This window comes from Arachis duranensis, chromosome 3, assembly GCF_000817695.3.
Source record: "Arachis duranensis cultivar V14167 chromosome 3, aradu.V14167.gnm2.J7QH, whole genome shotgun sequence".
Lineage (NCBI taxonomy): Eukaryota > Viridiplantae > Streptophyta > Magnoliopsida > Fabales > Fabaceae > Arachis > Arachis duranensis.
Genome location: NC_029774.3, coordinates 119,901,445 through 119,917,833, shown reverse-complemented (window position 1 = coordinate 119,917,833; position 16,389 = coordinate 119,901,445). Strand labels below are relative to the sequence as shown.

General features: G+C 32.0%; 2 protein-coding genes across 2 annotated transcripts; both read left to right on the top strand.

The window, feature by feature from the left end:
* The first annotated feature begins 2,016 nt into the window (after window positions 1-2,016).
* On the top strand, window positions 2,017-9,605 carry LOC107480806 (vesicle-fusing ATPase). Its single transcript, XM_052259289.1, has 21 exons — window positions 2,017-2,362; window positions 2,543-2,637; window positions 2,724-2,805; window positions 2,899-2,949; window positions 3,768-3,938; window positions 4,307-4,461; window positions 4,542-4,650; window positions 4,830-4,929; window positions 5,008-5,063; window positions 5,476-5,541; window positions 5,628-5,710; window positions 5,936-6,069; window positions 6,307-6,517; window positions 7,064-7,195; window positions 7,271-7,331; window positions 7,464-7,523; window positions 8,230-8,288; window positions 8,369-8,456; window positions 8,618-8,740; window positions 8,974-9,039; window positions 9,180-9,605. Exons 1-21 carry the CDS (start codon window positions 2,177-2,179, stop codon window positions 9,321-9,323), a joined length of 2,232 nt encoding a protein of 743 aa, XP_052115249.1. The 5' UTR covers window positions 2,017-2,176; the 3' UTR covers window positions 9,324-9,605.
* A 3,769-nt stretch (window positions 9,606-13,374) lies between these two features.
* Window positions 13,375-15,927, top strand: LOC107480725 (heat stress transcription factor B-2a-like). Its single transcript, XM_016100886.3, has 2 exons — window positions 13,375-13,742; window positions 15,356-15,927. Exons 1-2 carry the CDS (start codon window positions 13,461-13,463, stop codon window positions 15,701-15,703), a joined length of 630 nt encoding a protein of 209 aa, XP_015956372.1. The 5' UTR covers window positions 13,375-13,460; the 3' UTR covers window positions 15,704-15,927.
* Window positions 15,928-16,389: the final 462 nt, after the last annotated feature.

The window sequence follows — 16,389 nt, the reverse complement described above, 5'->3', positions numbered from 1 at the left end:
ATACAATTGTTTCACCTTAATAACGTGTTCGGTTCATTATGCAGAAAGTTATTCTGAATTTAATTTTATATAATGGATAATGTTCCGTTCATTTAGTACTATACAATTGTTCATCTTAATAACATATTCGGTTCATTATGAATTGAATTAAATTGATTGGATACAAGTGTTCTGAATTGAATTGAATTGAATTAATAATCTCTAAGAGGAGGAGAAGAAAGAGGAGGAGAAGAAGAATGAAAGAAAAAAAATTTGGGTGTGCAAATTTGGAAGAAGAAGAAGAAGGAGAAGAAGAACCTATGCGAATTTGGAAGAAGAAGAAGAAGAAATACAAGGAGGAGAAGGAGAAAGAAACAGAGAAGGAGAGCGTGATTTGAAAAGTTGTTACAAGAAAAAACTACCAAAAGTATCCATGAATTTTACGAACGTTGATAAAAGTACCCATAAACTAAGAAAATTAACGCTATACCCATGAAAGATGGGTTCCGTACGACAAAAGTATCCAAATCCTAATTTTTTGTTAATTTTTTAATAACATTCTCAAACTACCCCACCCTAATCCCATTCTATCGCCACTCCCTCTCTTCCCACTTCTTCCTCTCTCCGTACTTCTTCCTCTCTAAAAAATCCTTACAGAGTCACATATCTCTCCTCCTACCTCCTCACTACTGTTCGTCACCCACCTACCCTATCACCGCCAATCTCCTCCCCTCTCACTGCTTCCCCTCACTCTTAAGGTGGCTACAACACCTTCGTGTGCGCCTGTGACCCAACCTAAGGAGAACGTCGTTACGGCGCGCCTGTCCCAGTCGAGGAGAACGTTGTCGTGGTGCGCTTGACCCAGCCGAGGAGAACACCGTCGTCGCGCACTTGAGAAGAGAAAGGGGTCGTGGTGCTGCTACATGCAGAAAGAGGGTTTGATAAACTTGTGACTAAACCGGTTGAGGTCCGATCCTCCACCACCACCACCACCATTGATTTCGGTCTGGTCTGTTGTAGGAGTAGTTTTGGACTCCATGGCAAAGATTTTAAAGGTGTAGGTTGAGTTATGGAAGGTTGAAAAAGTGAGTTGAGGTTGAGGGTGTAGTAGTTTAGGAATTTTATTAAAAAAATCAACAAAAAATTAGAATTTAGATACTTTTGTCTTACGGAACCCATCTTTTACGGATACAACGTTAATTTTCTTAATTAATAGGTACTTTTGTCAGCATTTGTTAATTTTATAGGTACTTTTGGTAGTTTTTTCTTGTTACAACAATTTGGATAGACTTGGATAAAGATTTTATTTGGATGTAGAGTTTTATTCTTATTAAAATTTTTATATATAAATTAATAAATAAAATTTATTTATTAAAAATAATTTATATTTATATTGGCCAAATATCAAACAAAATTATAAAAATTGCTACTCACAAGGATTTTTGTAAACATTACAATGAATACAAGTTTAACCTACACCTCTGAATATACTATTTTTTTTTTAAAAGTAGAAGCTCAACACAACAAGTGGAGCACAAGGTAACAGTAGGCCAATTAGGACAACAGACTAAAGCAAACACATGTAATACTAGTAGATATCTTCTGTCACCTTCGATAATGCCATCAACAACAAAAGGGATCTACACTTAGCTACTCCTTATAGCTTATGAAGGACTGTTGTATAACCTCTTCAACCCCTCTTCACTCATTCTTGAAGATCATTTTATTCCTTTCTAGCCAAACATTCCATATAATCGCACAGAAATATACCATCCACCTCTTTCGCTCCTGTTTACTGGTTGGGGAATATACTATTTCTTACATTCAAGAAATTAATTTTATTTAGTTAATGTATTAATTTTAAGTTAACAAATTAATAATTATACATTCTAATTTTATACTTTGTATAAAATATGACACAGGTTATTACACTTAGTCACTTATCACATTTATTACTTGTTAAATAAAAAAGAGAAGCGTTTTTTTTTTTTGGTGACTAAGAGAAGTGTTTATATGTCTTGAAAGAAAATGTATTCTAATAAGCTTGTATTTTACTATTTCTATTGCTCTTGTTCTTAGATTAATCTTACATCTGTACTGTGTCTCGGTCTCCCTCCCGCGCAAGGCATATATCTAATCTATCAAGGGAAGGGATCCATTGCCATTAGCTCCGATCTGGTAGGAAACATAAACTAAAATGGCGTCGCTGTTCGGTTCGTCGTCGGGCTCCACATCGATGGTGGTAACGAACACGCCGTCGCAGGACCTTGCCCTCACCAACCTCGCCTTCTGTTCCTCCTCCGATCTCCGCAACTTCGCCGTCCCCAATCGCTCCAACCTCTTCCTCGCCTTCGTTGGCGACTCCTTCGTCTTCTCTCTCTCATATCCTTCGCCACCGCCTTTCATTTCAGTTTTCTTAACGTATAATTTGATCATGGATTTTTATTTTTTTTTATTGCGTTGTTAAATTCATTATGGTAATGTCGATTAGTGAATTAATGTCAACGCATTGGATAGGTTCGATTTGTGGTTTTGCTTTTTGTGTTCTTAACTGAGATATACAGCTCATGAGAACATTCGCAGTGGCCAGATTGCACTCAATTCCATTCAACGTCGCTGTGTTAAAGTCTCTGCTGCTGAATCCATTCCTGTCACCAGGTGATTTTCTTTTCTTCTTTTTTTCTATGTTTTTTTTTAATAAATTACTCTTATTTTACTTTTATGATTCGTGTTGTTGTTAATAGATTTGTGCCACCCGAAAACTTCGACCTGGCATTGTTAACCCTTGAACTGGAATTCATTAAAAAAGGAGCAAAGAGTGAACAGGTACGTTTGACTTTTAAGTTACCCGATTTGTTTGTTTCCAATTGGACTGCTCCAGGATTGAAAATTGCTGATGATGCTCTGTCTGGCTTGTAGATTGATGCTCCCCAACTGTCTAAGCAACTTCGGAAAAGGTTCGCAAACCAGGTTAGTCCTTCTCTAGGCTTCTTATATGTTCTATGTCATTACTTAGACAATTTTGAGTGTGCATAAGTGATAGTTTTTATGGCCTTTTAGTTGTTGCTTATTACTCATTTAATTTTAGTTTTTTTTTACTGATCTAATAGCTTCCCTAATTTCTGATTATGAAAACTTTAGAAATAGACATGGTCATGTGGTCTCTAAATAATACTAATTTGATTTCGGAAAGGAAGATGTCTCTTCGTTGTTGCACGACTTAATTTGTTTTGTTTGCATAAATATGTGCTTATGATAATATAATTAAATTATTAATCAAGTGATAGTTGGTCTTTAATTTAGCATGCCATTGTCAAGGGAACTATTGGTGTTCTATTTGGTTTTCTATAACTTGCAAGGAGTGTCTTAGTCATACATTATTTATCTATTTATTTTCCTACATCTATGTGGAAGAAGATAATTTTCCATTGTTTTAGCCTTTCCACAAGGAGGGGAAAGAGAGTGTTTCAAAAGAAAGCCAGGCGGTTGGGTTATCGGGGTTGTATCTTTTATGTGAATCATGATTGTGCTTTACATTTGATTGAATGGAAGATCAATTCATTTTCTAATGTTTCTCAGGTTGCCCGTGCTGTTGTTTTCCATTGTCTCCCTCATGCATTTTTTTTCCCTTTCCAACTTTCTTCTATTCTCTTCTGATCTTAATTTTTAATTCATATGAAGTTTTGGAACATCCTGTAATAGGGGTCCCTCTATCAGCTCCTGTTATTTACATTCATCTCACGTTGCTTGTTGTAATATGGATTTAAGTTGGACCTTATGTGATGCAGGTTATGACAGTAGGGCAAAAAGTGTTATTTGAGTATCATGGAAATAATTATAGCTTCACAGTTACACAAGCTGCTGTTGAGGGTCAAGAAAAGACTAATGCTCTTGAAAGAGGGATGATCTCAGATGACACATATGTTGTTTTTGAAACAGCACGTGATAGTGGAATCAAGGTGAGTTTCCAATTTGTTTTTGACATTTAACTGGTTTTTTTTCTTCTTTTTTTTCCCTAACCCTCTCCTCTTGATTATTCTGAATGATTATGGCTTAACTAGCTTGTGATGATTAGTGTCACTCATTTTGATTTGGGGAGTGCTACGCTAACCTTCACATTAGAATATTCATACAAACGATATGTTTGAAAATATTATGAATTTCATATAGTCATTCAACATGTGCAGTAATTTAGTATTGGTTTTATTATAACTGCTCCTGTGTTGTAATAAACAATCCTTTAGTATGCATTACAGTGATGTGTTATTATAGTTTTTTAATTGAACTCTACTAGCTATAATAATAATTACATTTTTTCGCTTTGCAGATTGTCAATCAGCGTGAGGCTGCCACTAGCAACATTTTTAAGCAGAAAGAGTTTAATCTTCAGTCTCTGGGTATTGGAGGCCTGAGTGCAGAGTTTGCAGATATATTTCGAAGAGCTTTTGCCTCCCGTGTTTTCCCTCCCCACGTGACATCGAAGTAATATGTTGATATTGTCACCCACCTATGCACTATTTTATGATATATCGTCTTCTTACTTGAATACTTTGATGTCTCAGATTAGGGATCAAGCATGTGAAGGGCATGTTGCTTTATGGCCCACCTGGAACTGGAAAGACTCTTATGGCCCGGCAAATTGGGAAAATTCTGAATGGGAAGGAACCAAAGGTTTACTCCTTGTACTTGAGTAATAAATTGCTCCTGATACAATTGGAAGCAGCGACGGCTTCTAATTGTGTCTCATACTGGACTAGTGACTGTCTTGGAATAAGCTTTCTTGAACTTTTTACCATTTGGTGCTTAATAAATTTTGTACAATCTTAATTTTCCTTGTGTGGTTGTACTAGATTGTAAATGGCCCTGAAGTTTTGAGCAAATTTGTTGGTGAAACTGAAAAGAATGTGAGGGACCTTTTTGCTGATGCTGAACAAGAGCAGAGGAGCCGAGGTGATAAGAAACACAGATTGCATGTACTTAAGATTAAATTTTCTGATAATTCACTCTTCTTAATCACTGTATTTTCAGGGGATGAAAGTGATTTGCATGTAATTATCTTTGATGAAATTGATGCTATTTGTAAGGTATGGAATTTCTGAACTTTGGACCAACTTGAATCATGCAATGTATTATTTGCCTATTTGTTGATTACTGTTAATTCATGATCATTCTGTGTCAATATTAGATGCTTCAGATTTTCTATGCTACTAATACTATGTGACCCTCCTTTGTGGGATTTGTAGATAGTTAAATTAGAGTCATAAAAGCTTTTCAGGCGAAATTTTTTTCATGTAGTTTTCTTCAGATTTATTTAAGTTATATATTTATCATTGACTACTCCTCAAAATTGCAGTGCAATGAATTTTAAATATTAAGATTTAATTTAATACGAGTTTCCTTATCCCTAACAAATTGCAGTATTGAGCTTAAAGTTGTATTGTCATAGAATTCTCTGATCTATATTTAGTCACACAATCTTCCTTGGTGTGAGTGCAGTCAAGAGGTTCAACTCGCGATGGTACTGGAGTTCATGATAGCATTGTGAACCAGCTTCTTACTAAGGTCAGTTTAAATAATTTTTTATTAAAATAATAACTCCTCTCTACTAGTCATAAGCATATCTAATAAACAATCTGATTGGTTTGCAGATAGATGGTGTGGAGTCACTAAATAATGTTTTGCTTATTGGAATGACTAACAGAAAGGATATGCTTGATGAGGCTCTCTTAAGGTCTCTAAATTTTCCCTCCTTTCTTGTAGGTTTTTTAAATATGCTTGGTGTGGAAAGTATGAATGTAAATTTGTGAACACTCAACAAGGATATGCTATTGTTTATTGAATTCTGGAATTGTTATCCAATCTACTGCTGCTTTGATTTCTTATAATAAACTCCTATAGTAACTATATGCATATGTAGTGCATACCTCTTAGTCGTTGCCATTTCTTTTGCTTGTAGACCAGGGCGGTTGGAAGTCCAGGTTGAGATAAGCCTTCCTGATGAAAATGGACGATTGCAAATTCTTCAAATTCATACTAACAAGATGAAAGAGAATTCTTTTCTTGCTCCCGATGTGAATCTTCAAGAGCTCGGTATGTGTTTATTATGGCAAATTTAGGATGATATAAGTTTGTATATTTATGTCTTTGTTATCTTTGATGGAAGTAATCAATAAGTAATCTTGATTAGGTTGATTCTTTACTAATAAATATTTTGAAGCAAGATCAGCTACTTCCGATGTCAAGCTTTTACTTATCATTTCGCCAAAAAAAAGTAAATAGTAAAATTATCAGCAAAGGTTTACTCTGGGTTTGCCCTATCTTTTGCAGCTGCTAGAACAAAAAACTACAGTGGTGCAGAACTTGAAGGTGTTGTGAAAAGTGCCGTCTCATATGCTTTAAATCGACAACTGAGTCTAGAGGATCTCACGAAGCAAGTTGAAGAAGAGAATATTAAGGTTACCATGGATGACTTTTTGAATGCACTCCAAGAGGTTATTCCTGCATTTGGGGCTTCCACTGATGATCTTGAAAGATGCAGGTATTAATCAGAATTCTTTAGTATTTTCAGAAGTTGGTTAGGCTATTTCATTTTATTTATTCTTGCCTTATTATCATTCCAAAAATTTGGATAAAAAGTAAACTATTAGGTGCCGTCAGATTTGCCCTTATAGGGTTAATTAGCTGATAGTATGCTATATGTTAAATGGAGGGCCATTAACACGTCGCTTCATTTGAACATTAGAATGCTTCCTTTTTAATTATACTACCAAATAAATTTATATTTCAAGATATTTAAAAGAACAATAAAACTAGTCTTGCCGTTCCTTAATTTAACTGTCCTGCACCACGTAATTTGATGGTTTTAAAGGTTTTCATATGTTTCTCGCTATTTGTGACGGTCCCTTACCTTTGTAAAAATCTCTTTGGTTTTTTAGCTGTTTTATGCCTTTTTTTAGTTGTTTCAAAAGTAGCTATTAGTTAGATAATAAATGTTGGCAAATTGGAAATCCGAAGTCTGTCTGGAAGTAAACAGAAACCAGGAAATATGCTTTAAGTAATATTATTTGTTTCATTTGATTTATAGACTCCATGGCATGGTTGACTGTGGTGACCGACATAAGCACATCTATCAAAGAGCAATGCTACTAGTGGAGCAAGTAAAAGTAAGCAGAGGAAGCCCACTTGTTACTTGTCTTCTGGAAGGTTCCAGTGGCAGGTATGCGAATTTTCATTTTAATTTTCATTGGAATTGTTTTTGATAGAATGTTTCTAAATTACTTTGTTGTTATAGTGGTAAGACCGCACTTGCAGCTACTGTTGGTATTGACAGTGACTTCCCATATGTCAAGATTGTAAGTTCTCTAATTCTCTTGAATATTACTCTTCATGAATCTGCATTGCTTCTGTTGTTGTACTTTGCTTCCTAGTTTATATAATAATATTTTTGGAATTTTTTTTTTATTTTGATCTTTTGTAATTGGTAGGTTTCAGCTGAAACAATGATTGGACTACATGAGAGCACTAAATGTGCACAGATCATTAAGGTTGGTCATATTTAAGAATTTTAGCCATTCTTCAAATCTACTTAGTACTGAGTCTATGTATAATATATTAAAAGAGAGACCAAAGTAGCCTCTCAATAGCTATTTGCCATTCTCTGTTTTCTTATAATTATAAGAAGTCTTTTCCCATCTATCTTGGAATGATAGTATTAGATGAAAAAGGTACATGGTTCTTATTTTTTTATATTGTAGGAAAAAAACAAAGGGGAAAGAGAAAAGGGGGGGGGGATGTTTTATCATGTATTTTTCATTTCTTGAGCAAATAGTTAGACAAGCATAAAATAAGCTAAATAACATAAAGATATTACAACTTATTATACTATTTACAATTTTGAAAAAAAAACCCCTAGAAATAATATAATCTAATTAACATCTTAAAAATATAAAAAAAAAGTTTTAAAACCTTAAATTTTCAATTTTTACACGACAATTGATCCATGTTTTAGTTATTTCATAGTAAAATTTTTTAATTTTAATTTTGGCTATATTTTCCGTGCATTGGGCAGGTATTAGTCTAGTTTATATAATTTATGAAGACGGATTTCTTGGCCTTGCAAGATAGGCTTTAGTTTTAGTCAATAGTGAAGTATATGTGCCTTAATACATTAGCATTGCAACATTAATCTGTTTTTGCATTTTCCTTATATGGTTTTGTATCATGTAAATCCTAAGGTCTTGTTGTCAACAGGTTTTTGAGGATGCATATAAGTCACCGTTGAGCGTTATTGTCCTTGATGACATTGAGAGGTAAGAATTGTTGATCCTTCTTTTAGTATCCTCAATTGTTGCAGGTCCTTAAACATATGATCAACGGTCTCTATATATAGGTTATTGGAGTATGTAGCCATTGGTCCCCGGTTTTCAAACTTGATTTCTCAGACACTATTGGTCCTACTCAAACGGCTTCCTCCAAAGGTGTTCTATTTGTACTTACCCTTTCAGTTTCTTTTTCGGGCAATGTTCCAGTACGAGACAATTTACAGAAACAGGAATAAACTTCAAGGAATTGAGAAAAACCAGTGTAGTTTATGATGCTGATGCTGCTCACGTCTTACTGTTTTACACTGTGTTGTCAGGGGAAAAAACTCATGGTTATTGGTACAACAAGCGAATTGACTTTCTTGGACTCAATTGGATTTTGTGATACTTTCTCTGTCACTTACCATGTTCCTACCTTGAGCACAAATGATGCCAAGAAGGTAAACATATTTTGTTCTTAACATTGTGGCATTATGTGACTCGAGCTATTTATAGGCTATTGACATGTGCACCAAAAAAGTTTCAACTGTTGCCTGATATTATTGAAGTTATTCTATTCTCTAGAAAACAAGTCATTTGTTTCATCTGTTGAAATTTAAGTGATCGTCTCACTTATGACTTAACAACTATCTTTTCTGTCAAGTCTTATTTTCTGTCCTCTTTAAAATTTCAGGTCCTAGAACAGTTGAATGTTTTTGCTCATGAAGATATTGATGCTGCTGCAGAGGCAATGAATGATGTGAGTAACCCATTTCATGTTGCATTTGCTTAATTGTAGGGTTTGCTGAAGCTTGGTTTTATTTGTATATGTGGGTTATTCAAGTGGTTGCAAAGAACTGATTCTAACTGGTCTCTTGTGCGTTAAATTTTGATTTTCAGATGCCTATTAGGAAGCTGTACATGTTGATTGAGATGGCAGCACAAGGGGCTCAAGGTGGATCTGCAGAAGCTATCTATTCTGGCAAAGAGAAGATCAGTATCTCTCATTTCTATGATTGCCTCCAGGATGTTGTCAGAATATAATTTCTTGTCACCTTTAGATGACATACTTATGATCCAACTTTGTATTGTAATATCATTTTCTTTTCTTTTTTTTTTTCATTTTTCTTTGTATATTTTCGTTGGTGCTTTGCTTGCTTTGTTAGTTCTCTCTGGTTTTGCTTAGGCATTCTCACTGTTGCTTTTTCGTGCTGAGTATCTTTGAGAGGAAAGAGTTTCTAGTCATTGTTTTATCGTATGTGCCTGTGTGGCTTTGGAAGTCGAGATCGGCATACCCAGAAAAAAGTAACATTTTTGTAGCTCTTATCTGGTGTCTATTATTATGAACTTACTTTTGAAGCTAAAAAGAAGAATCACGTAGAACCTAGCTTTCCTGCTTAGTTATTATTCCTGATCAACATCATTATTTCAAGAGTATTAAACACTTTAGAATTTTGTAATTAGAGTGCTTGCATAGTCAACTTTCATTTACATTGCTATTCAGTCTATCAACTTTTACCCTAAGATCAAACTACGCTTTTCTGAGAGGGGAAAAAAAAAGATAAGAGTTTACAGCTTTATATATCGGTTGAAAATTTCATTTTTTTATTCTGACCTCTGTTCAGAATAATGCATGTTTTACAATAATCTATCTGAATGGTTGTCATAAAATGCGAGAATTTACAAATGTCTCCTCAATTTAGCAGTAACGGGATAAGAGCACTTACTCCGCAGCCAGAAATTCAAAGCAATTATCTAAAATATCGGAAATCACCATCACCCAAAAGAGGAACAAATAGTAGAATAAGAAAAAAGAGAAGAGAAAGTGTGGCGGAATTTTATGTCTCTTTCAAAACGACTGTTTGTTCTACTAATCTTTTTAGTCGAAATAATACANAAACGAATATGCTACGTAACATAACATGGCAACCCGGAAACGCTTTTTTATTTTAAAAAGAATAAAGTAAAGAAAAAAAAAATACCCATATTATATGCTTTGCCAACTGTTGTTCATTTGAAACCATAAGTTGCGAATGGCTGCTGATACCGAGGATTAAGGCATTGAACAAAACATGTAGAGACTATTCATAATATAGTAATTTGAATAATCTAACTGTATTTTGTCATCTTATATAGTAAATTAGTAATCAGCACTAACTAATAGACTACATAATAATGAAGTTGTTGAATAAAAAGTCATCCATTGTGATTAGACCGCAAGCAATTCAACTCAATCTCATATCTTACTCTTTTCGCATCAATTTTCACCTATTTCGTGCAAGTTAGTACTATTCGTATAGCATTCCTACTGTTCTTTTGTTTTCTTTTTCATTTTTATTTGAAGAAAAAGTAATAATATAGAAGGAAAAGTGTTGTTTGGGAAAAATCTTAAGAAAGTTTTGTAGATAAAAATATCTGGCGCTGTGTTTTAAAGGAAAAATTTCAACACATTAACAACAGAGCTTATTATAAAAGAACTTAATGGTAATGCTAGAGAAACAAAAAAATAAAATAAAACTTATCTTATTTAATTTTCATTAATTAGTTTAAATAAAACAAATTTTGGTTAGTTTTGATTAATTTTTTTACTATCAAATATTTCGTTCTTTCTGCTCACAAATGAATTATGAATATATAACTTCACTAATATTTATTATTGAGTGTTAAAAGATCCTCTCATTCTTGTTTAACTAAACATTCCTCTATTGTCTTCATTTTATGTCATTTTAATATTTTTAAAAATTTTAAATGTTTATAATTCTATATGTTAAATAATTTGTTTGTATAGTATTTAAACTCCAATTTTGTTGATAATTAAATGATTTAACATATTGACCTAACTTTTCAACATACACTCGCTATTTTAATGTTGTGAGTCCTGTGAGTGGAACAATATATATTCAAGGCATGCATGCAAATTGTCCCAATGCTATCTATTAAGTGGATTCCATCATCTTTTAGGGTTCCAAAACCTCTCGTTCATTAACAACATCAGTCATATAGTATATATTCCTTATTAACAAAGTATGGTGGGTTCTAATTATAACAATAACTATATGAGAAATCATTTTTTCTATGTAAACACCCATTTTGGCAATTTCTTTACAAAGAAGAGTAACAACAAAAATATGAAATTATTTGTTTTTAGTTTTCTTTTTTAAAATTTTGGAGAAATTTTAACTGGGTATATTGTGGATATTGTTATTGTAAAAAATTAATACTAATATCCACTTAGATACTATCAAAATATTTAACTTCTATATATATATTATCTTAAAGAAAAATATAACTTAATATTTTTTTGAAAAAATATATATCACTTCTATATATATAATTAACTCGTTATTACTATTAGATATTATTGGACAAGACTTTTGCAATGATAATGCATAATATTAAAGAATGTTCTTCACAGCTGCCAGCAAATTGTAAAGTGGCATGCATTTGCAGTAGCCGAAATGCATGGTTACAACTTGCATCATGAATTTGGAAAAAGCAAATTCCTAATAATAATAATTATTATATAATAATGCATTATTATGCCAAAGTTGAGCAAACGTTGGAAGGTTTAAGATCGCCGTGGCCCTTCCAAAATATATAAGTCAAACTTCTCGGCCATTCCTCTGATTTTCTATAACTGTGTACCCTTTTTTCTTGGACCCATATGAAGTGACACCATATTTGATGATGAGTCTAGATCAGGTGTGTGAATGCAACTATTTTATGTTATGGTTGAAAAATGAAAACTATATGTATATTTAATTTAATTATTTATAAAAGAACAAAAACGTCAAGATTCTCTACATGAGTTTTTGGAAGATTAGAGAAGATGTAGTTGTACAACGTCCTAGTCCCTAATCCAATACAAATTATTAGTCGCTTTGCTTTATTTAATGATGGATAGTAATATTATTAGTATTATATTTTAAAAATAAAAGTATATGTGCTATAGTAAATTAGTAATTATATTTTACAAATATTTATACACAACTATATTATATTAATAACTGATTTAATAACTAATTTTAATATATAAATAATATTTTTGATTAAATATAAAATAAATATATAGAAACTTAATCTTAAGGAAAGGTATATTATATATAAAATAATTGAACGGGTTTTTCTCGATTAACCAGATTACTATGTTATTCTTCTTCCTACTAAATACTTTCTATACTTATCACTAATTTTGTGATAAAATATCAGAAATTTAATGGATTTTAGACTAATAACATTTATTTTTTTATCTTTACAGTTGATATTAAATCCTGTATATATATATTATATATGGGTTTATTTTTTATTTTTTGGACTGAGTATTAAAAGCATTAATTATCACACGCTACACTCTTTTTCACTACTGTTTATTGGGCTTATAGCACTTTCAAGTTTCAATTCGTCAACCAATTAGCAGTGATTTTCTAATAACAAAGTCAAAAACCGATTAGTTGTTTTTGGTTTTTCATGATGTATGTAAGTATGTTAATAGGAACAAAGTATTAATAATCAATATTAATATACATGTCACTGTCACATGTACAGTGGTTCGTTAAACTTTCTAACTCTGACTAGCTAATACATGTTCAAGTTGAGTTAGTGCAGTAATTAATCTATTTAGATAAATATTAAAAATTTTAAATGGTTTAATATGTACGGTAATTTATTAATTAATAATAAGTTTTTAAATAAAACTCAAATTAACCTGCAAAGATAAAAAATACAAAAAATATAAAGCTCTGATTAATAAATAAAGTATCATAGATATTATCCCTTTTTCAAGACGTCAGTAGAATTGTCTGCTTTATTTTGTTATTACTTGATTTTCCCCCACAAGAAAGCAATTAAGCGTGGGATGCACAATAAAGGGAGAATGAAGAAAGTAAAAGAAACCAAATAAAAGAATAAATAAAATGACAAAATAAAAGAAAATAATAACAATAATAATAATAACAAAAAATTGTCCACCTTCCACGGCACTAGGTAGTAGTACCTTCCTAGCTACCAAATGGTTGGCGTAGAAAATAAAAAGTGCGTGTGTGTGTGTGTTATATATATGGAAGAGTGTGTAGAATATGTAACTGTTTCGGCAAAACAAATAATGAAAGAAGCTCTAGAGTTATTATATCTAATTAGCTAAACTCTCAATTATAAACGAAGCAAAAATCAGCCCAAAAGAAAATGGGTGAAAATGATAGTAGTAATGTGTTAGACCTCAACCTTGGCGTAGGGAATGGTGGTGGCCAAGTAGGGCAGTCGCTCAGGCCACGGTGTCCGGCACCTTTTCTTTTGAAGACTTATGATTTGTTGGAAGAAAGCGGCAACGGCGGCAAGATAGTTTCATGGAATGGAGATGGGAGTGGTTTTATTGTGTGGTCTCCGGCTGAATTCTCTGAGCTCACCTTGCCTAGATATTTCAAGCACAATAACTTCTCAAGCTTCATTCGCCAATTGAATACATATGTAAGTCATTTTCTTTTTATTATTCTTAATTTTTCTTTCTTATTTTTATTTGTAACAAATAACAATATGTATAGAACCATATATATTTACTCCTTTCCTGCTGTTACTATTTATCATTTGTGATTTAAGATGTTTTCTGAGTTTATTAGACTTGTGACTACTCGTTCACTATAATAATGTAAAATATCTATTAGATAAATACAAATGAATTATGGAGAAATTAAAACACAACACAGAAATGATCATTGTTCAATTTTTTTTTAATGTGATGATTAATATTGATTGATCGGATATATTAGTTTTAGAGCATCTCCAATGCTTGATTTTAATTTCATTTTATTTTAGATTCTACACATCACATAAATATTTGTGAAATTATATATTAAAAAAATTGATTTGAACTCAATGTGAAATTCGTCACTCCAATATTTAATTTTATTTCAATTTAACACCTTTATATAACAAGTTTACAATGTTCAATTTAATAAATTTAATAGATATACAAATTATAGTATTTTACTAATTTTTTAAAAAATTATACGATATCTTTTTACTAATATCAGTATCATTTAAAAAATTATATCAAATATAAATTTCAAATCAGAATCAAAAGCCAAAACTGATTTCTAAAAAATATCTTATTGGAGTTATTCTTAAGTGTCTTTTTATTGTCTTCACCTACCCTTTTCTCATAGCTAGCTTCTTCAGTTACTAGCTTTCTTCAATTCGAATTGTAAACAGACTTATCAAAAAATGAATATCACAGTCAAACATAACAAATCAAACCACGTGCACATAGAATTTGGTCAATTAAGTAACACGTATATAGATATAGATAAATACATTAGATATGGTCAAAATCAGTTATCTTAACCCAAAGTCAAAGTCGACGTACCATGCATGCTATTTGTATAGCACCCTCAAATTGAAAATAGTAATAATAATTAACCTTAGCTTGCTTGTTTCCAATTACAACGTGCTATATTTATATGGTGAAATAATATCGATTTTTTTTAAAAAATTCTTTGACGTTACGATCTTCAGTGATCTATATATATAACTATATTATGTTTTGTCTTCGTAGGTATTCAGTGTTTTTAAAGAAAACCTCGCTTCCTATGTCCCTCAGAAATTTGAAAAATATTTTATGTTCAAAGACTTACAAAGCTCCAACAATAAATATATTAGGACATTCACAAGCATAATTATGCAATATATTGTGCTACTTTTAGAGTATAATTAACTTTGTAAGACTTTTAATTAATAGGTAGTTGAATTAGAACAATGCATAATTAGATTCCTATATATATGTAAATTATTTTATATCACCCAAACAAGCAAATTAAATCATTTATATTTTGGTGGAAACTCATATAAAGTTGTCTTCATGTGAAGTTGATAGCTAAAAATCATTTGATAATTTAACATGTTTGACTAAATTGATATCTAACGGTTCTTAATTATTAACTTCATATAAAGACAACTGCACGTGAGGATTCATCTTATATTTTATAGTCCAAAGTGTTCTAGTAATATAATATCCGTATAAACTAAGAATGAAAATTCGGAAAATAGTGCTCCATTTTACTGATCTGTGTTTGGAAAAATGACAGGGATTCAAGAAAATATCATCAAAAAGATGGGAGTTCAAGCATGAGAAATTTCAGAGAGGGTGTAGGGATATGCTAGTTGAGATCACAAGGAAAAAGTGCGAGCCTAGCGTGTTCCCTTCATACCTCAAGTCTTCTTCAGAGGAAAATGCAATCACTTCTAATAATTCAATGGAAGAAAGCAACAATAATAGCCATCAACTACTTATGGAGGAGAACAAGAACCTTAAGAAGGAGAGGTTGGAGCTGCAAATGCAGATAGCTGAGTTTAAATCACTTGAAATGAAGTTGTTAGAGTGTCTCTCTCAAGTTATGGACAACCACCAAAATAAAAGTCGGGGACAATGTTAGCTTATATTCAATTAATGACAAAGTGAAATAGAGATAGAAAAAAAAAAGTGCCTTTCATCAAAGTTCCTGGTTTAGTCACATGTGAGTAAGGCATTGAAATGATCAGCACCAACATGCAACAATGACTTTCCCTCTTAATTAGCTTCATCCTTTGCCATAACATAGTGTTCAAAATATAATTAATTTAGTACTAAAACCAGATTGGTGACACGGCAAACAATCCTATGTTCTTCTTAGCAATCTTGAATTCATGTCTTGGACATGAAAAATACCCATACTCAAATTATTAGTTGAGATTCTAATTATATAATACAAACACCAATACTAATGAAAATTACCAAAAATGAATAAACTTACTCTAGTCATATGTAAGACTTGTAGGTATTGGTTTATAGTAACTTTTGTTGTGGATTTTATTATACAAGTGAATGAAGTGAGTAAGGTTTTGTATCCCTCCCTTTTTGGTGGGCGAAATGTCCTTTTTCGTGTTTAGAAAAACATGCCCCTCCATCTCGAAAAAACATCTCTGAAGAAATAGAATACTATTAGATTCCACCACCTCACTCGCAACGTTACTTCAGGAGTGTCCCAAGCCAAAGATGCATATAGAATTCACATTTAAGGTATAGAAATCTAATTATACATTGTTCTATTACGAGATGCATATAGTACATATATGGTGTATC